Source organism: Larimichthys crocea, chromosome II (genome assembly GCF_000972845.2).
Source record: "Larimichthys crocea isolate SSNF chromosome II, L_crocea_2.0, whole genome shotgun sequence".
Taxonomy (NCBI): Eukaryota; Metazoa; Chordata; class Actinopteri; family Sciaenidae; genus Larimichthys; species Larimichthys crocea.
In genome coordinates, this window is record NC_040012.1 from 14,084,839 (window position 1) to 14,107,928 (window position 23,090).

General features: G+C 44.1%; 1 protein-coding gene and 1 long non-coding RNA gene across 2 annotated transcripts; both read left to right on the forward strand.

Moving 5' to 3' along the window:
• The first annotated feature begins 5,382 nt into the window (after positions 1-5,382).
• Positions 5,383-8,148, forward strand: LOC113748132 (uncharacterized). Its single transcript, XR_003464147.1, has 3 exons — positions 5,383-5,563; positions 5,738-5,800; positions 8,014-8,148. It is a non-coding gene; the product is annotated as an uncharacterized LOC113748132 (long non-coding RNA).
• Positions 8,149-9,695: 1,547 nt separating this feature from the next.
• Positions 9,696-17,035, forward strand: LOC104934324 (protein FAM49B). The gene is made up of 9 exons (XM_027291754.1): positions 9,696-9,719; positions 9,795-9,900; positions 10,722-10,858; positions 11,898-11,975; positions 12,058-12,174; positions 13,384-13,463; positions 13,631-13,757; positions 13,854-13,924; positions 14,468-17,035. Exons 1-9 carry the CDS (start codon positions 9,696-9,698, stop codon positions 14,535-14,537), a joined length of 810 nt encoding a protein of 269 aa, XP_027147555.1. The 3' UTR covers positions 14,538-17,035.
• The last annotated feature ends 6,055 nt before the right edge of the window (positions 17,036-23,090 follow it).

Below are 23,090 nucleotides of genomic sequence, written 5' to 3' on the forward strand. Positions count from 1 at the left end.
AGACTACGTCCAGGTTTTAGACAGTCTGCGGGACATCACGGGACTACGGTCCAGGTTTTAGACAGTCCTGTGGGGACGTCACAGAGACTACGTCCAGGTTTTAGACAGTCTGCTGGGAACGTCAGGAGATACGTCCAGGTTTAGACAGTCTGCGGGACGTCACGGAGACTACGTCCAAGGTGTTAGACAGTCTGCTGGCGACATCACTGGAGACTACGTCCAGGTTTTAGACAGTCTGCGGGGACGTCACAGAGGACTCGTCCAGTTTTTAGACAGTCTTGCGTCACGGAGACTACGTCCAGGTTTTAGACAGTCTGCGGGGACGTCTCAGAGACTACGTCCATGTTTAGACAGTCTGCGGGGACGATACGGAGACTACGTCCAGGTTTTTAGACAGTCTGTGGGGACGTCACAGAGACTACGTCCAGGTTTTAGACAGTCTTGCTGGGACGTCACGGAGACTACGTCCAGGTTTTTAGACAGTCCTGCGCGGACATCACGGAGACTTACGTCCAGTTTTAGGACAGTCTGTGGTGGACGTCACAGAGACTACGTCCAGGTTTTAGACAGTCTGCTGGGACGTCATGGAGACTACGTCCAGGTTTTTAGACAGTCTGCTGGGACGTCACGGAGACTACGTCCAGGTTTAGACAGTCGCGGCGACATCACGGAGACTACATCACGTTTAGACAGTCTGCGTGGACGTCACGGAGACTACATCCAGGTTTTAGAGACAGTCCCTGTCTGTGGTCACGGAGACTGCGTTCAGGGTTCAGACAGTCTGCGGGGACGTCACAGAGACTATGTCCAGGTTTTAGACAGTCCTGTGGTCACGGAGACTACGTCAAGGTTTCAGACAGTCTGCGGGGACGTCACGGAGACTACGTCCAGGTTTTAGACAGTCTGTGGTCATGGAGACTGCGTCCAGGTTTCAACGTCTTGGGACGTCACGGAGACTATGTCCCAGGTTTTAGACAGCCTGTGGTCACGGAGACTACGTCCAGTTTCAGACAGTCTGCGGGGACGTCACGGAGACTACGCCAGGTTTTAGACAGTCCTGCGGGGACATCACGGAGACTACGTCCAGGTTTTAGACAGTCTGCGGGGACGTCACGGAGACTACGTCCAGGTTTTAGACAGTCTGTGGTCATGGAGACTACGTCCAGGTTTTCAGACGTCTGCAGGGACGTCACGGAGAATACGTCCAGGTTTTTTTAGACAGTCTGCGGCGACATCACGGGACTACAATCCAGTTTTTAGACAGTCCTGCGTGGACGTCACGGAGACTACATCCGGTTTTAGACAGTCTGTGGTCACGGAGACTACGTCCAGGTTTCAGACAGTCTGCGGGGACTCACAGAGACTACGTCCAGGTTTTAGACAGTCTGCGGGGACATCACGGAGACCCGTCCAGGTTTAGACAGTCTGTGGTCATGGAGACTGCGTCCAGTTTCAGACAGTCTTCGGGACGTCACGGAGACTATGTCCAGGTTTTAGACAGCCTGTGGTCACGAGACTACGTCCAGGTTTCAGACATCTGCGGGGACGTCACGGAGACTACGTCCAGGTTTTAGACAGTCTGCGGGGACTTCACGGAGACTACGTCCAGGTTTTAGACAGTCTGCGGGGACGTCACGGAGACTACGTCCAGGTTTTAGACAGTCTGTGGTCATGGAGACTACGTCCAGGTTTCAGACAGTCTGTGCGGGGACGTCACGGAGACTACGTCCAGGTTTTAGACAGTCTGCGGGGACGTCACGGAGACTACGTCCAGGTTTTGAGACAGTCTGCGGGGACATCACGGAGACTAATGTCCAGTTTTAGACAGTCTGGTGGTCACAGAGACTACGTCCAGGTTTCAGACAGTCTGCGGGGACATCACGGAGACTCGTCCAGGTTTTAGATAGTCTGCGGGGACGTCACGGAGACTACGTCAGGTTTTAGGCAGTCTGCGGGAATGTCACGAGGGACTACGTCCAAGTTTTAGACAGTCTGCGGGGACGTCTCAGGACTACGTCCAGTGGTTTTAGACAGTCTGCAGGGACGTCACGAGAGACTACGTCCAGGTTTTAGCAGTCTGCGGGACGTCTCAGCAGACTACGTCCAGGTTTTAGACAGTCCTGCGGGGACGTCACGGAGACTACGTCCAGGTTTTAGCACAGTCTGCAGGGACGTCACTGAGACTAACGTCCAGGGTTCAGACAGTCTGGCGGGGACGTCACAGAGACTACGTCCATGTTTTAGACAGTCTGCGGGGACGTCACGGACGACTACGTCCGGTTTTAGACAGTCTGTGGGGGACGTTCACGGAGACTACGTCCCGGTTTTTAGACAGGTCTGCGGGGGACGTCACAGAGACTACGTCCATGTTTTAGACAGTCTGCGGGGACGTCACGGAGACTACGTCCAGGTTTTTAGACAGTCTTTGGTCATGGAGACTACGTCCAGGTTTTAGACAGTCTGTGGGGACGTCACGAGGGGACTACGTCCCAGGTTTTAGACAGTCTGTGGTGGAGGACATAGACAGTCAATGAGAGTGAGCGAGCTGGGTAATCGGTTACATTCAATACAAATAAAATGATCGTGTTATTAAAAAAACATTTATTATTATTTTGACACAAAGAAAACAAATCAAATGAATTTGTTATTACTAAGAAACAGATGAAGTGTCTGTCCGCCTCTGGCTTTCCGTACTCCAGGTCATCACTTTAATGTGGCATGCTGCATTTTTTACATGAGACACGTGGACTCACATAAACTCTGTTATAAACCTGTTATAACTCTATAATAAACTCTGTTATAAACTCTATAATAACTCTGTTCTACTTGTTATAAACTCTGTTATAATCTCTTTATAAACTCTGTTAATAAACTCGGTTTATAAACTCGTATAAAACTCCGTTATAAACTCCGTTATAACTCTTATAAACTGTGTCATACACTGTTTTATAACTCCGTTATAAACTCCGTTATTACACTCCGTTATAATCTCTGTTATTACACTCTGTTATACACTCCGTTATAAACTCTTATAAAACTCTGTTATAAACTCTGTTATACACCTGTTATAATTCTCCTATTAGTAAACGCTGTTATAATGTTATAAACCCGTTATACATACTCCGTTATACACCTCCGTTATAAACTCCGTTTATACACTCCGTTATGAAACTCTATAATAAACTCTGTTATTAAACTCTGTTATACACTCTGTTATAATCTCTGTTATAAACTCCGTTATAAACTCCGTTATACACTCCGTTATACACTCTGTTATAATCTCTGTTATAAACTCCGTTTAAACTCCGTGTATACACTCCGACCGTATACCTCTGTTATAAACTCTGTTATAAACTCTGTTATAAACTCCGTTATACACTCCGTTATACACTCTGTTATAAACTCTGTTATAAACTCTGTTATAAACTCCGTTATACACTCCGACCGTTATACACTCTGTTATACACTCCCGTTATACACTCTGTTATAAAACTCTGTTATAAACTCTGTTATAAACTCCGTTATCTACTCCGTTATACACTCTGTTATAAACTCTGTTATACACTCTGTTATAAACTCCGTTATACACTCTGTTATAAACTCTGTTATAAACTCTGTTATAAACTCCGTTATACACTCCGTTATACACTCTGTTATACACTCTGTTATAAACTCTGTTATAAACTCGTTATACACTCCGTTATACACTTGTTATAAACTCTGTTAAACTCTGTTATAACTCCGTTATACATCTCGTTATAATCTTGTTATACATCTGTTATAAACTCTGTTATAAACTCCGCGTTATACACTCTATAATAAACTCTGTTACACTCTGTTATAAACTCCGTTATACACTCTGTTATACACTCTGTTATATAACTCTGTTATAAACTCCGTTATAAACTCGTTATAACTCTGTAAAATCTCGGTTAATTATAACTATAACGTTATACACCTATAATAAAATCTGTTATAAACTCTGTTATAAACTCTGTTTATAAACTCTATAATAAACTTTGGTATACACTCTGTGTTATAAATTCTCTGTTATAAACTCTATAAGTTAAACTCTGTATAAACTCTGTTATACACCTCTATATAAACTCTGTTATAAACCTGTTATACACTCGTTATATAACTCGTTATAAATCTAATAACCTGTTAAATTCTGTTATAAACTCTGTTATACACTCTGTTATAAACTCTGTATAAACTCTATAATAAACTCTGTTATACACTCTATAATAAACTCTGTTATAATCTCTGTTATAAACTCTGTTATAAACTCTATAATAAACTCTGTTATAAACTCTGTTATAAACTCTGTTATAAACTCTGTTATACACTCTGTTATAATCTCTGTTATAAACTTGTTATAAACTCTGTTATAATCTCTGTTATACACTCTGTTATAACTCTGTTATAAACTCTGTTATAAACTCTGTTAAAACTCTGTTATAATCTTCGGTTATAATCTATGTTTAAACTCTGTTATACACTCTGTTATAAAACTCTGTTATAAACTCCGTTATACACTCTATAATAAACGCTGTTATACACTCTGTTATAAACTCCGTATACACTGTACACTCTGTTATACACACTCTGTTATAAACTCCGTTATACACCTCCCGTTATTACATCTGTATAAACTCTGTTATATAAACTCTTTTTGTTATAATAAACTACCGTTATACACTCTGTTATAAACTCGTTATACACTCTATATATATTCAAACTCTGTTATAAAAACTCTGTTATAAACTCTGTTATAAACTCTATAATAAACTCTGTTATACACTCTGTTATAATCTCTGTATAAATCTCTAAATAAAACTCTGTTATAAACTCTGTTATAAACTCTTAATAAACTCTGTTATAAACTCTTCTATACACTCTGGTTATAAACTCTGTTAAAACCGTATAATAAACTCTGTTATAATCTCTGTTAAACTCTGTTATACACTCTGTTATAAACTCTGTTATAAACGCTATAATAAACGCTGTATTACACTCTATAATACTGTTAAACTCTGTTATAATTCTCTGTTTATAAAACTCTGTTCTAAAACTCTTAATACACTATGTTATAAACTCTGTTATAATCTCTGTTATAAACTCTGTTATAATCTCTGTTATAAACTCTGTTATAATCTCTGTTATAATCTCTGTTATAAACTCTGTTATAATCTCTGTTATAAACTCTATAATAAACTCTGTTATAATCTCTATAATAAACTCTGTTATAAACTCCGTTATAAACCCTCTCTGTCTTCCGTACTCTGCCCTCTCTGTCTCTGTTGTCAGGTTGCCTCCGTCGGCCGACCGTGAGGTTGCAGTTGCACTTTGCTTTGATTGGCTGTGTTCAGTTCCTCCTGAGGAAATCACTCCTTTTATAGTTAACGGAGCGTCGAGCGGCTGTTTTCCGGGTTCACACTCACTCAGCATGTAGAGGAGGCGGACCGCCGGGAGACACCTGGACCACCGACCGCGGACACGCACCGGAGCCCGGACACACGCACCGTATCGATCCGCACGCATCGATCAGCTATCAGTGAAGGTGAGGAGCGGGGACCGGGGCTGGGTTCTGCACGGTGCCGTGGATCAGGAGGAGGGTGGGGGTGGGTGGAGGGGTTCAGAGCTCGCTGGGTGGATCCTGGTCTCAGATCAGACATGTCAGGTCCTGCAGACTGCTGCAAGAATCTGACTGCGAACTTCTGCTGTCCCGTTCCAGACTCGAGACTCGGCGCAGCTCCCAGATCAGATTCTTCAAACAGCAACATCCCGGCTGAGCAAGGTTTGTGACGACACACTGTACTGAAGCTCTGTGACGACACACTGTGACGACACACTGTACTGAAGCTCTGTGACGACACACTGTACTGCACTGTACTGTACTGTACTGTACTGCACTGTACTGTACTGTACTGCATGAACCCGAACCCGCTGCTGTGAGAAGGTACTTTTACTGCGAGTACTTCATTCTGTCCAAGCTGCAGTTTAAAGTTTGATGTGATGTGAGTATTAATACACAAAATAATACCAACAAACTGCTGCAGTGAAGTACACTGTGGAGGTACTTGTACTTCACTTGATGCATATGTATACTTCTGCTTCAGAGGTAGTACTTCTGCTTCAAATATTGTACTTTTACTTCACTACATTTAAAAAAATTCTTTACAATTACAATAAAACATGTTAACGTCATGTGATGAAGTACTAATACTACTGATCCTACAGTACTGCAACATCAAAATATCTGCACATGTATTCAGTACTGATAATATACTTTTACTATGGTACTTTGAGTATCATGAGTTTATATTTTGAACAAGTAATAATACCAACAAATAGAGCGTTGATATTCTAAGTACACTGTGTTAATAATACTCATTATACTTCTGTACTTTTACTCAAGTGACATGAGTATAAATTATAAATACTGTAAATACCACAAAACAGTACCAACAAACAGAGGTACTGGAGTAGTGTACTGAAGTACAGTGTCAAGGTACTTGTACTTTCTTTGATGCAACTTTATACTGCTGCTTCAGAGGTAAATTAGGTAAAGTACTGTACTTTTACTTTACTACATTTATTAGTTACTCACAGTTACAGTATGACATGTTAATATGATGCAGTACTAATACTACTGATATATCCAAGTACACAATTTACTTTAAATACATTTTGCTGGTAATACTTCTGTACTTTTGAATGTAAAGTAGTGGAGTACTTCTTGCAGTACTGCAGACAGATCAGAGTACATGTATGCGTCTTTGAAGTTTTGACAGGAAGCCAAAAAAAACAAAAAAACGAGTTCATATTTTTAAAACAAACCACAAAGTAACACACAGTAAAGGATGTGAGTACTTCAACAAATACTGGTTTTATTAGAAGCAGCACTTCAAATATTAGTGTGATGAAAACTTGTATGTACGAGCAGCCGAGTCTAAAGTAAAGTACTGAGAGTGAAAGCACTTTCAGAATAGTGTTTGTGTGAAACTCTTCATCTCGTCTTCTCACAAACGTTGGGCAGTAAAAGTACAATATTACTCCTGAGGCGTGCTCGAGTACACATTTTAGTGAGTATTCTACAGAGCAGTACTGCAAACTCTGACAGAGTGAACCCAAACAAAGAACAAATACTTTAAAAACACAAAGAACTGCAGTTAATGACTCGCAGACTGAATGACGCTCGTCCTCAGAGTCCGACATGTTGTAGTCCAGAACAGACAAACTGAACTCATCTCATGGCCGCCGTACATTCTCCTTCATGCTTCATGGGGGGGCAGCGTGAGGCCAGGGGGTGCAATCAGCAACTATACCACAGGTCCTTTAAGTAGACACACATGTAAATGTACTGCATAACACACTAATAGGAATAGTATAATGTACTGCAAGTATGAAAAGTAAAAGTACTCTGTATGAAGTCATGTTTTATATGAAATAAGCATCTTCAGCTGATAGTTTGTTTGAACCTCAGTGTGTCTGTGTGTTTTCATGTTATAGTTTCAGTTCTGACATTTTCTGCTCGATCTCTCTGTGTAGAAATAATTACAATATTTTTAGAGGCTCGCTGAGCTGATGCAGCTGTGTGTGTGTGTGTGTGTGTGTGTGTGTGTGTGTGTGTTTCTATGCTGTTAAAGTGACAGAGTGAGAAGTCAGACTTGTTGCTGTAGAGAACGACAGCATGCATGTAGGCAGTGCTGAATGAGTGCAGACGGCACAGACTGCAGTCAGACTGTCGGCCTGCACAGGAAACAGAAGAGATGGAAGAAGAACCGTGCTGGTGACAAAGTGCTTTGACAGTTTCACTGCAGATTTCTTTCTCCAAACACTGAGTGGAAACATCCTGAGAGAAGCTGAACGTTTGATGAGTTTGAGCGTCTCAGCGCGGCCTTGTCAGTCTCACAGAGTCTTACCTGATCTGAGCTCAGTCTGCTTTACTTCCTCTGTTTTAAATTTAGGCCAAACTTTCAGAGACTTCCTCACTTCCTCTTTTCACAGTTTTTTAACGAGAAGACGGCGCTCGCTTCCACTTCAGTTTGCAGCGTCGGCCCGCAGAGCAGCAGACTTTTATTTTTATTCAGTTTATTTACAGGAAGTTCAAACTTGAAGTGACAGTTTGTCTTCACGCTCACAGTAAGTGGCTTTAAGGTTGTTCTGTTCAGTTTGTGGTGCATCACGTTGGCATTCGAACCACCACGCTGCATGTTTTTACCGTCTGACTGCACCGCTCACATGCAACTCTTCTGCACATTTCCCTAAAATTCAGCCGACATGTTTGTTGAAAACTTTGGATCTCTGCAAGAACTGAGAATAAAGTTCAGCAGGTTTGAACAGATGGAGTCTGCACTGTGTGAATCACAGAGATCATTAATGATGTGCAGGCTGGTGTCACACTGTCTGATGCTTCGTCCATGAAGACTGCCATCTTCCTCTGTTCTTCTGTCCAACACGAACAGTCGCTGCACCACGAAGCGGCGGTCAGTCGAGGTCCACGGCTCGAGTTTTCAGCCATGTTAGCGAAATGTTTCACAGACAAACCAACATTTGTATTTGTCGTGATCTGTTGTCTCCAGTGTCAGAGTGTAATCCCACTGTGTAACTATGTTCAGCTGTACTCGAGTATTTGTTACTCTTGTCCGGCGGCTTCTTGCTCGCTCACTCTCTCCTTTTCTCTTCTTAGCTTCCTCCGTCAGCGTCCTCTTCACTCTCTTCTCCTCTGCCATCATGTCCATAGAGGCTGCTGAGCCCAGTTACTTTGCTAATACTCTCCTAACTCTGGTTCTGGTACGACACCGGCTCTGCTCCCTGTCAGCATTCACCCACGACCCGGGCCTCAAAACCTCTTCTGCTTCCCGGTGGTCCAAACACTGACACTCCCCTGGTGCTCTGAGCTCACAGCCCGGCTAACAGACTGAGCTAACATGAGCTAACAGCAGCTAACAGACTGAGCTAACATGAGCTAACAGCAGCTAACAGACTGAGCTAACATGAGCTAACAGCAGCTAACAGCAGCTAACAGACTGAGCTAACATGAGCTAACAGCAAGCTTACAGCTGTCAGCAGTTTACTTCACTGTCCATCATAAACTCTGTAAATCACGCAGAGATTGAGGCGGAGCAGCGGAGGACATCAGGGGAAAACCAGAAAACATTTCCTCCATAAAATATGATCCAGTTTTCACCAAATCAGTTGAGAATCAATAGTTGCGCTGTGTGGACTTAGTGCCTAAGCGTTAACGTATTCTCCCGACCCCGGAGCCCAAATTACATAGTGTAGAACAGACGTACGAATGACAGGACACGCTTCACTGATCACAGGTCAGGGGGTCAACAGGAGTAACCAGACGTTCACACTGTGTCCCACGCATGGGGAACCTCATCAAGGTGTTAACCAGAGACATCGACAACAATGGTGGAAAACTTCTTCCTGGGACTTTGAGGTAAGAAAACACACACACACACACACACACACACACAACACACACACACACACACTTTTCATTCAACTCTGAGGTTTGACCTCTGACCCTTGCGTGTCCCCCTGCAGACGCTCAGCCTTCGCCGTCGGGAGGGACGGCGGTGTGGGAGAGTGAACCAGGTGCTGACGGAGGCTGGGGTCATCCTGGAGGCCTGCAGGCGTACAGAGGAGCAGGAGGAGGAGATTACGACAGGTCTGTGCAAATGTCAACTTACTCAGCCCTGACGGCAACACACACGTGATGATCTTATAGACCATGATGCATTACTCTGGTGTGTGTGTGTGTGTGTGTGTGTGTTCAGGCCATCCACGGAGCTGGTGTGGAGGGTGTACAGGAGAAAGGCCTGGTCAGCTGTTGTTCTTGGTCAGCCAAACTCAAAACCTTCTATGAGTTCTCACAGAAGCTTGGTACGGATGAGTGTTTAATACCGCAGGGCTGTCTAAAACCTGATGTAGTCTCTGTGACGTCCCCGCAGACTGTCTAAAATCTGATGTAGTCTCTGTGACGTCCCCACAGACTGTCTAAAACCTGATGTAGTCTCTGTGACGTCCCCGCAGACTGTCTAAAACCTGATGTAGTCTCCGTGACGTCCTCACAGACTGTCTAAAACCTGGACGTAGTCTCCGTGACGTCCCCGCAGACTGTCTAAAACCTGGACGTAGTCTCTGTGACGTCCCCGCAGACTGTCTAAAACCTGGACGTAGTCTCCGTGACGTCCCCGCAGACTGTCTAAAACCTGGACGTAGTCTCCGTGACGTCCCCGCAGACTGTCTAAAACCTGGACGTAGTCTCTGTGACGTCCCCGCAGACTATCTAAAACCTGGACGTAGTCTCCGTGACGTCCCCGCAGACTGTCTAAAACCTGGACGTAGTCTCCGTGACGTCCCCGCAGACTGTCTAAAACCTGGACGTAGTCTCTGTGACGTCCCCGCAGACTGTCTAAAACCTGGACGTAGTCTCCGTGACGTCCCCGCAGACTGTCTAAAGCCTGGACGTAGTCTCCATGACTGTCACAGACTACACATGTTGTGTCTTTTTTTATTGCTAAATGAAACTGTAGAAAAAAATCTGACTTTTATTCCCCCCGTCCTCTCTCTCTCCCCTGTCCTCTCTCTTCCCCCTGTCCTCTCTCTCTTCCCCTGTCCTCTCTCTTCCCCCTGTCCTCTCTCTCTCCCCATCCTCTCTCTCTCCCCCTGTCCTCTCTCTCTCTGTCTCCCCCGTCCGTCAGAGTCCAGCCTGCGGTGTCTCCTGGACGTCCTCACCAGCTCTGCTTCGACTCCCACTCAGCACCTGGAGCAGAAACAGGCTCTGGCTCGGCAGTTCGCCCACATCCTGCACTTCACGCTGCGCTTCGACGAGCTCAAGGTCCGCCTGCGCTCCTCTGCACCTCCCTCTCTTTACCTCCACCTCATCCACCCCTTCTCTTCTGGTCTTCATCCACCTCCCCTCAACCTTTTTTATAACAAGCTCGGAGCCGTTTCTTGCTATATGTGGACTATGCGGACGCATAGGGCCCCGCAGCCACCAGGGGGCCCCAACCTGCCAGTCCAGCCTCAGTGAATTTTGTGAGAATTAAACTGCGTCGTTTGCTGTAGTGTGAAGCTTTCCTATTGGTTGAGATCAAGTCAAAATCAACTTTGGGCTGTCACGTCACGCTGAGTGTCGACAGGTATGACGGGATGATTGACAGCCGGCCACCATTCAGTGAAGTGAGGACAATAACAATAACAATAACAATAACAATAACTACAGCATCGTGGCATCAGAACAGAACAAACTCTTTGCAGAGTTACATATGAATGTTTTTTACCTGAAACACCAGTTTCTTATTTACATACTCACTTATACCCTGTCATACCTGCCGTCATACCTGCAGTCATACCTGCCGTCATACCTGCTGTCATACCTGCAGTCATACCTGCTGTCATACCTGCAGTCATACCTGCCGTCATACCTGCCGTCATACCTGCAGTCATACCTGCTGTCATACCTGCAGTCATACCTGCCGTCATACCTGCCGTCATACCTGCAGTCATACCTGCCGTCATACCTGCAGTCATACCTGCCGTCATACCTGCCGTCATACCTGCCGTCACTGCAGTCATACCTGCCGTCATACCTGCTGCAGACGTCACTCACCGCATGACGTGACAGCCCACAGATGATTATGACTTTATTACCCACAAACAGTCACAGCTTCCCAATCAGAGCAGCTCAGTTTGGAGTAGAACCAATAAAAACACACAACAGATGAGTTAGTTTGCCTGGATACAAACAAAGACGGCTACTTTTAATTCTCACAAATTATATCCTCTTCCAGTGGTAGAATGTAACTGAACTACATGTACTCACAGTGTTGAGGTACTTTACCTGAGTTTACTTGTTCTTCTTGTCTTTGTCCCAGATGACGAACCCGGCCATCCAGAACGACTTCAGCTACTATCGACGAACCATCAGCCGCATGAGGATCAACAACCTGTCTGTAAGAAACACAGAAATGTGTCGTCAGTTCGACTCTCCTGAAAAATCTGTCCGGATGCTTCTCACTGTTTTTTTTTCTTCAGGCCGACACAGGAAATGAAGTCAACAACGAGCTGGCCAATCGGATGTCTCTGTTCTACGCCAGCGCCACGCCGATGCTGAAGACGCTAAGTGATGCTACGTCAAAGTTCGTCTCAGATGTGAGTCCATGTTTTTATGCTGATATGCAGACTGAACATGAAGACACACACATACACAGCTATTTAAAGTTCATTCATGGAATAACACAGGTGTAATGAACATTTCAGCCTGCAGGCGTCACTGTTTCTGCCGTGGACTGTTCCTCTTGTGTTGCCACAAACCACCAGCAGGCGGCGCTCTCGCTCCACATGAAATGTTCTCTGTTCAACGACGTCTCATTAAATTCAATCAGTCATTTAAAGGAGGAACATGTTGAAGTTCTCAATGAGTCTCTGAACTTTTTAAATAACAAACTATGATTAACTGAAACTTTAATAAGGTGCATTTATTTGTTTTTATTGAATAAAACTTTATTGTCCTGTTGTTGTTGTTGTCATTGTTGTTGTTGTCGCCGTTGTCGTTGTTTCATTGTTGTCGTTGTTGTCGTCATTGTTTTTGTCGTTGTTGTTGTTGTTGTCATTGTTGTTGTCATTGTTGTCGTCGTTGTTGTCGTTGTTGTCGTCGTCATTGTTGTTGTCATTGTTGTCGTCGTTGTTGTCGTCGTCATTGTTGTTGTCGTTGTTGTTGTCGTCGCTGTTGTTGTCATTGTTGTTGTCGTCGTTGTTGTCGTCGTTTTTGTTGTCATTGTTATCGTTGTTGTCGTCGTTGTGGTTGTCATTGTTGTTGTCATTGTTGTTGTCATTGTTGTCGTCATTGTTGTCGTTGTTGTTGTCGTTGTTGTCGTCGTCATTGTTGTTGTCATTGTTGTTGTCGTTGTTGTCATCGTCATTGTTGTTGTCGTTGTTGTTGTCGTTGTCGTTGTTGTTGTCGTCGCTGTTGTTGTCATTGTTGTTGTCGTCGTTGTTGCCGTCGTTTTTGTTGTCATTGTTATCGTTGTTGTCGTCGTTGTGGTTGTCATTGTTGTTGTCATTGTTGTTGTCATTGTCGTTGTTGTTGTCGTCGTTGTGGTTGTCATTGTTGTTGTCATTGTCGTCGTCGTTGTTGTCGTTGTTGTCGTTGTTGTCATCGTTGTTGTCGTTGTTGTTGTCATTGTTATCGTTGTTGTCATCGTTGTGGTTGTCATTGTTGTTGTCATTGTTGTTGTCGTTGTTGTTGTCATTGTCGTCGTTGTTGTTGTTGTTGTCGTCGTTGGTGTCATTGTTGTTGTCGTTGTTGTTGTCGTTGTTGTTGTCGTTGTTGTCGTTGTCATTGTCATTGTCATGTTGCAGAACCCCGACGTCCCGATTGAAAACACAACAGACTGTCTGAGTACGATGGCCAGCGTCTGTAAAGTGATGTTGGAAACACCGTGAGTCCTTACCTGTTCCTGAACGCCTCATCACAGTCACACCTGCTTCAGACTTCAGACATGAACCAACACTGTGTGTGTGTGTGTGTGTGTGTGTGTGTGTGCGTGTGTGTGTGTGTGTGTGTGTGTGTGTGTGTGTGTGTGTGTGTGTGTGTGCGTGCGTGCAGGGAGTACCGCAGTCGTTTTGCCAGTGAGGAGACGGTGTTGTTCTGCCTCCGTGTGATGGTCGGTGTCATCATCCTGTACGACCACGTTCACCCAGCTGGAGCCTTCGTTAAGACCTCCAATATAGATGTAAGTTAGCACCACACACACACACACACACACACACACACACACACACACACACACACACACACACACATCAGTTAACTGTCGTCGTTGTTTCAGATGAAAGGTTGCATCAGAGTGCTGAAGGAGCAGCCGCCCAGCAGTGTGGAGGGATTACTCAACGCTCTCAGGTCTGACAGACACAAACACACCACGAGTACTCACAAACAGGATTCATGTCTTACTTAAAGAGTTCCTCCAGGATTTCACAGACGGCTTTGAGGGCCTTGAATACATGGAAATAACAGAAAGCTTCTGGATTCATCAGATTATGAAGATTTTTTCAGGCCGCTCTATAAATCTCTGTGATCAAACGAGAGAAGTTTGGTCATTTCAACGATTAGGCAGCAAAGTGTAACAGAAAGGTTTAAAATTTCTTCTTCTTTAGTTGTATTTATTAAAAAATTGGAATGACATGCACTCCAAAATCTGCTGAACATCAGCGAGTTACTCACCTTCGATAAATCTGCCTGTTGATGAATCTTCACAAAGGCTCAAAGTTTTGACTGAGCGTTCGCGCTCACGTCTTCCTGGAGGGACTTTTTAAATCAATCATAACTGAATTGTGATTTTTTCTTCATCTTGACTTGACTTTCATTCACTTCATTCTTTCCTTCTTGAATTATAATCTTTGACTCTTGAGTTCTCATTAAAGCGTGCGTCCGTCCCTGCAGGTATACGACCAAACATCTGAACGACGAGGCGACCCCGAAGCAGATCAAAAACATGTTGCAGCCAAATTAAAACTCAAAGCTTCTTCAGCAGAACTGAAACTGGAACGATGCTCGAGTCCAAAGTGTTGTGGTCCAAATTTCAAAGAAACTACTGAACAAACCTGTAGCTGATATTTCTTTGTTTAACCTCATTTTATTTTAAATTCTCATTTGAATAGAAAAAGCTGTTTTTGTTGTTGTTTAAAAAAAAAGAAGAGAAACTTCTGAAAAGATTGAAAATCAGCTGCTGAGCTCGAGCTGCATTCACGTCACGTCAGAGACAAAGTTTATTCTGAACAAGTGAACGATGAGAATAATAATTCAGTTTATTTAACTCTCCAGAATTTGCCAAAAACAGAAAAAAATGATAAATTTGATATTGAGAGCGCCTCCTAGTGGTTGCAATGAAATTGACAGAACAAACAACATACTGATGATTTGACCTCGACGTTGAAGATGGAGAAATACCGTTTGATTTGGGTTTTTCCACAGATAGACAGAATGTGTGACGTAACTTCAGTCTCACTTTTCCATCCAGACGCCTTTAGTGTGGCCAACGTCACATCAGCACGTTCATACTCATATGTTAGTGTTCTGTAGTTTGTTGAACACATGAACTGAATCTATAACTTCCAGACATACCTGATAAGCCTTTCCAGTGCAGGAGGCAGACGTGAAGTTCCTCTAGTGATGCAGAATGAACAACATGAGCATCTGCGGCCGCTCGATTTGAGTCGACCTGTCGTGACCCGGAGCTGCAGACTTTCCGTCTGTTTGTATTTGTACTTCTTCCGTGACCTGAATGCAGCTTCATTCTTCTCATGCAGCACAGATCTGTTAGCTGCCAGCTCTCAAAGTTTGTTGGAGGCTCCACAGATCTGATGGATCATCACTTCAGACCTTTTTCCACCATGAGAACTCCTTTCGAGCACGCAGGAACTTTCACACTGGAGGAACCTTGTTCTGGTTGAGCTCCTCGGCTACAGTTCCTACCTCAGAAAAAAAAAGTCTCTGTGGCCGAGGTCAAACTTTGGAGTTCCCAGTTTAACATGGCTGAACATCACTGATTGGTCAAACACACACAAACACACGCTCAGAGAATCTTAAAGCAAACAACAATCTGAGTTTTTATTTTTGTAACTTCAGCCGTCACAGAGCACGTGTCCATCGGACCGGGTTTTAACCTGCAGTCTGCAGAACAGTGACGTTCTTGAGAGTCTGGAGAGATTTCTTCTTCCTTTTCTGATTAGTTTGGAGTGCATGCTCCGTTTGTAAAGGTGCGGTTGTGGGTTTATCAAACTACACCCACAAAGTCCTGATGAAGCTGATCATTAGATCTATTTTAATGTTAAACTCTTAATTAATTGAAAAAGAAAAACAGATCGGCGTCACGTTAAAAGTTTGTTTTCATGTTGTTATGTACAATTTATCGTTTATAACAAAAAAACTTGAATTGTTATAACGATATACGGCGATGCTTTTATAATAACTAAAGAATGTGCCTCAGTTATTATTTAAGACATTTAAGATTTCAAACCAAATCTTAGTTCATCTCTAAACCGCTTCAGCATAATGTCATTTCAGATAAACCTTTCATCACGCTGCTGTGGGTGAATCCTGAATGTCACTTTGTAATTTGCTCGATCTGCAGACGCTCAAATGAACGAGGTGCAGCCTGAAGATCGTGTTTTTTAAACTGTAGGTGAACTCGTGCTTCAACGTTTCAGACACTTCCCTAACATCACGCAGTTTAAAGAAGTTCCTGGTTGCTTGAATGTGCACTTCCTGTGGTTTCTTTGGTGGAAAAGGGTCAAACACTCAGTAGCCAGTTTGTTTGTTGAATTGAAACAGCTCATTGGTCCCCGAAGACGAGCTGCTGGTGTTACTAACATCTGGTTAAACTGTAGTTTTCTCAGCCGCTCTGTTTGGGCTCGTCCACTGTGTGTCGGATGGTTCCCACATTGTTTCATTATTTGTTCAAAGTCGTGATAAAACATGAATCTCACCTCTGTGAGTGTGCCGGGTGTTTTCTGCTCTCCGGCCTCAGGGGGGCAGACATGAGATGTTTCACCTGAACGCTTTGACAAAAAGTCAGATTTATGTTTTTCACCTCTCTGTGGGAAACGTCGCTGACACGGTGGATGAGACAAACATTTCTGCACCTTTCTGGAACTATGTGAATCTGAAAAACTCACGGTATGATTTGAAAAGCAGTGAGAATGACGTGTGATTTATTTTTGCTGTGACCTGTGGACGCCTGACACGGGTAGCACTGTGATAAACTGGCTACTGAGAGGCAGTTTGGGTTTAGAGAAGGAGAACCACTGTGACGACAAAGAAGCGGTACTGATGTGAGGGGAACCTCAGACTGATGTTGAACTGATCTGATCAGTGGGACTGCTGACTGGAAATCTTTACAAGCTTTTATGTTTTGTCTTGTACGTTAACGCTGCAAATGTCAGGGATTGTATGGCATTAATTGTTTGAAATTATGTTTGTGTTGGCCAAATAAAGTTTTTACATTTTTAAGAAAATCGTTTTTATTCTACGCCCAGGGAGCGGATATTAGAGGGGCCGTGGCAATCTTTTGAACCACCAACCTTGTGGTTTTTGGACTACGCACTCCAGCAGTGGTTTGTGTCTTAACCACAAGACCCAACAGTTCCTGGTGGGATTACAAATTTCCTCTTCTGTACCAGTTTCCTGTGGAGTACCACAGGGATCTACAATAGGCCCCGATTTTATTCTGTTTATACATGCTCCCTTTGGGGTCTAACTTTAGGACCAGTCCCTCTGACTGATAGCCCAGATGTCTACTGGATCTGAACCTGCAATAGCAGTTCAGGTTTCCACTAGAAGTGTTGCAAAAGTAAAAATATTAACAATATTTTGCATTTATGTAACACCTTTCAAGGGACCCAATGTAAGAGACAAACAGCACATGAATAATGCAAAAATAATGCTGGTTGTTGTAGTTCAAGGAAGAAGGTCGGTCTTGCAGGAAGCATGAAGAGGACGAGGGTTTCAGTCACAGAGTCAGTCATGGCCAAAGTCTGGAGATCAGGGGATGGGCAGATCCCCTGAAGTCCATGTTTTTTTGGCCTTTTAAGACTCCTTCACGTTCTTTCTAAGATTCTTGGATGGCTGTCTCTGGATCTCCTGTTTCTGACTGCATCATGATCACCTCGAATGTGGATCGTCTGATCCGTCACTCTGGTCCAGTCTAAATGAAGCGGGCCGTTGTCTGTTGTTGATTGTGGAACAGCTGATCTCACTGTCATCTTTTCCCCTCCTGTTGATATTTTTAAATCCTTCGTTTCATTTCTGCTTTTCAGTTGACACGAATGTTCTTTGATGACACGTTTGTCTTTATTCTGTCTGGCATGCGTTTCTGCTGATTTGGTGTTTTTGTTCGTCTTCCTCTTTTATTATCTGAATCAATACAAACTCTTTTTTTAAAGGAGATCTAGAAATAAATCGTCTCGACCCAACTCAAGACGTCACTGGAAAATTTAAAGGTGTCAGATTTAGACGCTCTATTTACAGAATATAATCTTCATAAATGTGTTTATCGCATGTTTCACGGTGACCATAGTTTACCATTGGTACTAGGAAGGACACAGTGGGTCGAGGGGGCTGCAATCAAGCTACACCAGAGGATGCCACTGAATCCTACACGATGCACCTTTAACTGGACTGTTACACAGCCTGTTCTCAGTGTGGTCTTATCAGAGACTGCAGCCCGCTCAACACACACACACACACACACACACACACAATGTTTGTACACCTATACTGGGCGTGGCCTCCGGTTTTCCCCCTCACCTGCCTGATCACCTCACCACCTGCTCCTCGACCTTTGCAGTTAAATGCAGATAACGCTTGTTACGCAGGTCACTTGTTACAGGACGTGATGTTACTGTAAATATCAGCACGGCTGTGATTCAAGTTAATCACAGCCGTGCTGATATTCAGTATAACAGCACGACCTGGAGTGTGTTATTAAACCTGAAACCACGTCCGAGTCCTCGTGCAGTCCGCTGAAGGAGTGAGGGCCGAACCAGACGTCCTGACCAATGACAGCAGAAAGAACGGACAGAGCATGAGTGACATCACCCACAGGTTCCCAAAGCGCCGGTCTGAAGCCGAAAATACACGGCGCTAGCTGCTGCCATGTTGGCTGTCCTGCTAATCTAAATATCAGCACAGACGTGGATCATCAGCTGACCTGAGGCGGGCTGAGCGACACCTGGACACCTGTCGTCCAGCAGGTTCTCGTGGATCGTGGCTGCTGCTGTGATCCTGCATGACGCCCACTACATATATTATTACTGTCATTATTACTACCATATCTATTACTGTAATCATTTTTATCATTCATTATAATTCATTGTCATTTTATCAGTCATTGTACAATATGTTTGTGTTGATTTGTTCTGTACACGTGACATCCATTGCACGTCTGTCCGTCCTGGGAGAGGGATCCCTCCTCTGTGGCTCTTCCTGAGGTTTCTTCCACATTTTTTTCCCTGTTAAAGGTTTTTGTGGGCAAGTTTTTCCTCACTCGAACTGAGGGTCTAAGGACAGAGGGTGTCACTCCCTGTACAGATTGTAAAGCCCTCTGAGGCAAATGTACTTTGTGACTTTGGGCTATACAAATAAAATTGATTTGATTTGATCTGTGACGACGCCCACCTGTCAATCAAAGCGTCCACGCTCTTAACCCTGCATAACTTTAAGCCTTAATATAATGTGAACAGGTGAGTTGTATATAAATTCACCCTCAGTACAGTTGTCATGAACGGGGAAATTAGCTACAGAGACCAAAACTGTTTTTTGTACCAGGCTGTAAACATGTTTATTTCTGCTGTGAAGTTGGACATTTGGACATGGGGACTTATGGAGACTGACTCACTTCTGGAGCCAGCCTCAGGTGGACGTTAGAGGAACTGCAGTTTTTCTTTTCTTCACTTCACAGTGCTTCGTGCTGAACTGAACTGTAACGGGTACACACACACACACACACACACACACACACACACACACACACACACACACACACACAGTCTAAGATTCCTTAGAAATGAGTAATTCCTGGGAAAACATCTGACGGAAGACAAAGTGTGTGTGTGTGTGTGTGTGTGTGTGTGTGTGTGTGTGTTGCTTGATAACATTTTTCTTCACTGTTTTCATTGCTGAGATTGTTCCACAGAGGATCTGAGGACACAGCTGATTCTTTAGAACTAACCCACACAGACTTCATGCCTTTCTTTCTTCATCAGGTCAAACTGGGAAAGTTCAGACTGATGTTCAGTTATTTCATCCACCTTTGTTATTTTCTGCTCTGCTGAGTCCTCACGGACAGTTAAAGCATCTCAACATCTTCACACTTCTTATATTTCCTCTTTCTGCAGGTGACTCAGGTCACAGGAACGACTTCCTCCTGAGCACAGTCACCACAACATCATCAGAGAAACTCTCTGTTCACATGCACTATTTTCTCCAGTTTGTTTGATTCAAAGCTACAGCGAGCAGCTGTTTAATGAAGGTGAGGCCGTTTGTTTTTCCATGATAAAATATCTATCAAACAGGAAGTACAGTTCTGTTTCCTGTCCAGTCTAGCGACAGAACCTCTGAACCGGCAGTGTCCAGTCTAACAGTGAACACAGCGACAGAAACTCTGAACCGGCAGGGTCCAGTCTAACAGTGAACACAGCGACAGAACCTCTGAACCAGCAGTGTCCAGGCTGACTGATCACAGCACAGTTGTGTTTCTGTAAATCACCTCGGTACTGTAACGTTTCTTCTGTTGCCTGGTAACAGAATTCAGATTCAGTCAGCAGCGCTTCATGGAAACTGAAAAACGTCTCGTAAACTTGTTTTTCGTTCTCTTTGTGTCATCACCTGTCTTCATCACTCAACGCACACACACACCTGTCGTACCTTGGGGCTGTTCCTGAAAGTTGATTGACAGGTCCTGGTAGGAGTGGGCGGAGCCTTTTGGTTCCTGGAAGTCTCTGGAAAATGTTTTTATTTATTTAAGTGTGTCAGTGGAAACCGGCCGGGCCGCTCTGAGCTGCGGCTGCCAAAGACGCTACAGGGATTTGAACCCACGGGAGGACATTGTGCTTTCTGTAGCATGCTCAGAAACTGTTGGCTAAAAGAAAGAAACAGACCAAAAATATGAACAAGTGATTGCAATCCTTTCGCCTCACCACACGTTCCTATCATTCGTGATGTTGGCTGAGGGCTCCAGCTGCTCAAACCTACGAGAATCTTTCTTCACTTTGCAGGTCAGGTTATTTTTGATCCTTCACCTGTGGCAGTTAAAAATAAACCTGTGTGGGTTTTTACTATCAGACCTGCAGACGATAAAACTCACAGGTGGATCAACTCTCACTACTTCCTGTCATCTGCTTCTTTTTAGAAACTAGCACACAACTGTCGCCATTAATACATTCAGCTCACCGTGCATGACCTCATTCTCTTTATTTCAGCCCTGAAGTCACACAGCAGCAACTATTTCACTGATTCTGGTGAAACTGGATCATATTTTATGGAGGAAATGTTTTCTGGTTTTCCCTCTGATGTCCTCCGGCTGCTCCGCCTCAACTCTCTGTGATTTACAGAGTTTATGATGGACAGTGAAGTAAACTGCTGACAGCTGTAGCTGCTGTTAGCTCATGTTAGCTCAGTCTGTTAGCTGCTGTTAGCTCATGTTAGCTCAGTCTGTTAGCTCATGTTAGCTCATGTTAGCTTGGTGTGAGCTCAGAGCACCGGGGGACTGTTAGTGTCGTGCCAGAACCGGAGCTGGATGAGCAGGCAATGTAACAGTGCTGACTGAGAACAAACATGGGTGTCTGCATACTTTTGGCAGTAATCAAATGGAAACAGTTGTTTTTCCACAGTGTGTTACACACACACACACACACACACACTCAAACACACACACATGTTGCCCATATAAGGAGCTTCCTTCCTCCTGGACAGAGACATTGATGGCAGCAGGAAGCAGGAAGCCGCTCCTCTGTTTGGCTGATAACGCCGCCTGGCATTGTGGGTAGGCCTTATCAGCCGCAGGTGTGGCCTCGGTACTTCAGTTCAGGTGAACAGACAGCAGCTGTGTGATCAGATTAGATTATTTACGTGTCTGTCCTCTGTGGACAGAAGTGGGACTGTCAGAGAGCAGCTTCACGTCTTTCAGCATTTTGTTTCATCAAGCTCTCACTAAGTGAGACCTGCTGATTCACGGCCGTTCTAGTCAGCGTGTCAAACCCCACCGGCTCCGCCGCGGTCCGGTTCAGAGGCGGCTGTTCTATATCTGACGGACGGAAGCCAGACACAGGAACAGCACAGAGAATCCGGCATTTCAAAATAAAACACCCCGTACAAACTGCCGGTCGTAAAAAAGAGAAACAAGTGAAGCACGCAGCATGTTTACAATGTGGAAGCATGTTTCTGATTGTTTTTAGTCACAGCGTCACGACTTCAGACTTCAGATCATTGTAAATGGTAATAGTGAAATTAGTAGTTCAACAATTTAACAGTAAAGTCCTGATCCTGAATCTCAATCATCCAATGAGATCAGAGAGTCACAGCAAAGTGTTTGTATGGAACGTGCCGTCTACGTGAAGTTGGAGTCTTCAGAGCGCTGCAGGAAACAGTGAAAGGTTTGTGAATAAAACAGAAACCGCATCAGACGGAGCTTCTCTTCAAGGCCGCCTGGACTTCTTAGAAAAACTGCACGTGGTGCGTTTGAAGCTCAGGAAGCGCTGCAGTATTTTTAGCCGCTGTGCGACGTACTTTTACCAAAAAACAAAGAAACGTTCTACCTGGGTTTCATTTTCTTCTTCTCTTCAGCTCTCTGCTGTCTGAGTGGAAAAACATACACATCACATACATGAGTGAAAGGAGCAAAGTACTTTTACTTTTTTAGTACTGTAAGTTAATGCTAGACTTATGTACTTCTACTTTTTGATCATAAGTAATGTAACTCGTCGTGGTCTGTGGGCTGATGGGAAATGGTGTTTGTTAAACACATGCTGACATGTTAAAGATGTGAAGTTTACGTGCACACGGCTTTGTAGACATGCAGTTAGTGTGGAGAGCTGCTGGTGGTGTTGGTGATGGTGGTGGTGGTGTTCATGCTGGTGGTGACTCACAGTTGATTTCTGTCTTCTGACACATTCAGACTTTCCAAATTTAACAGCACGTTTCTTTTGTTTCTTTTGTTTCTTTTGTTGTTTTCTGTCTGACTGTCGGGGGGAATTCCTGCGTCTGTGCATCTTTCTGTCAGCTGTCAGCTTCGTGATGATCGATCTGTTTTTAGCTCTGATGGGAAGTTACATGATGACTTGAGTTACTTTACAGATTCATATTCAGAATATTACATATACATTATGATGGATTATTACAAGTGTCGCACACGCAGCAGTCCTCCGTCTGCACCGCCTCTCTGTGACGTACAGACTTGGGGAATACTGGACTTGGCCTTGAACCGAAGGGTGGCTTGGTTCAAGTCCAGACTGGCAGCTGGAGCGGTGCCAGTCCACCGAACCCCCTGACTGCATGTCCATGAGCCCTT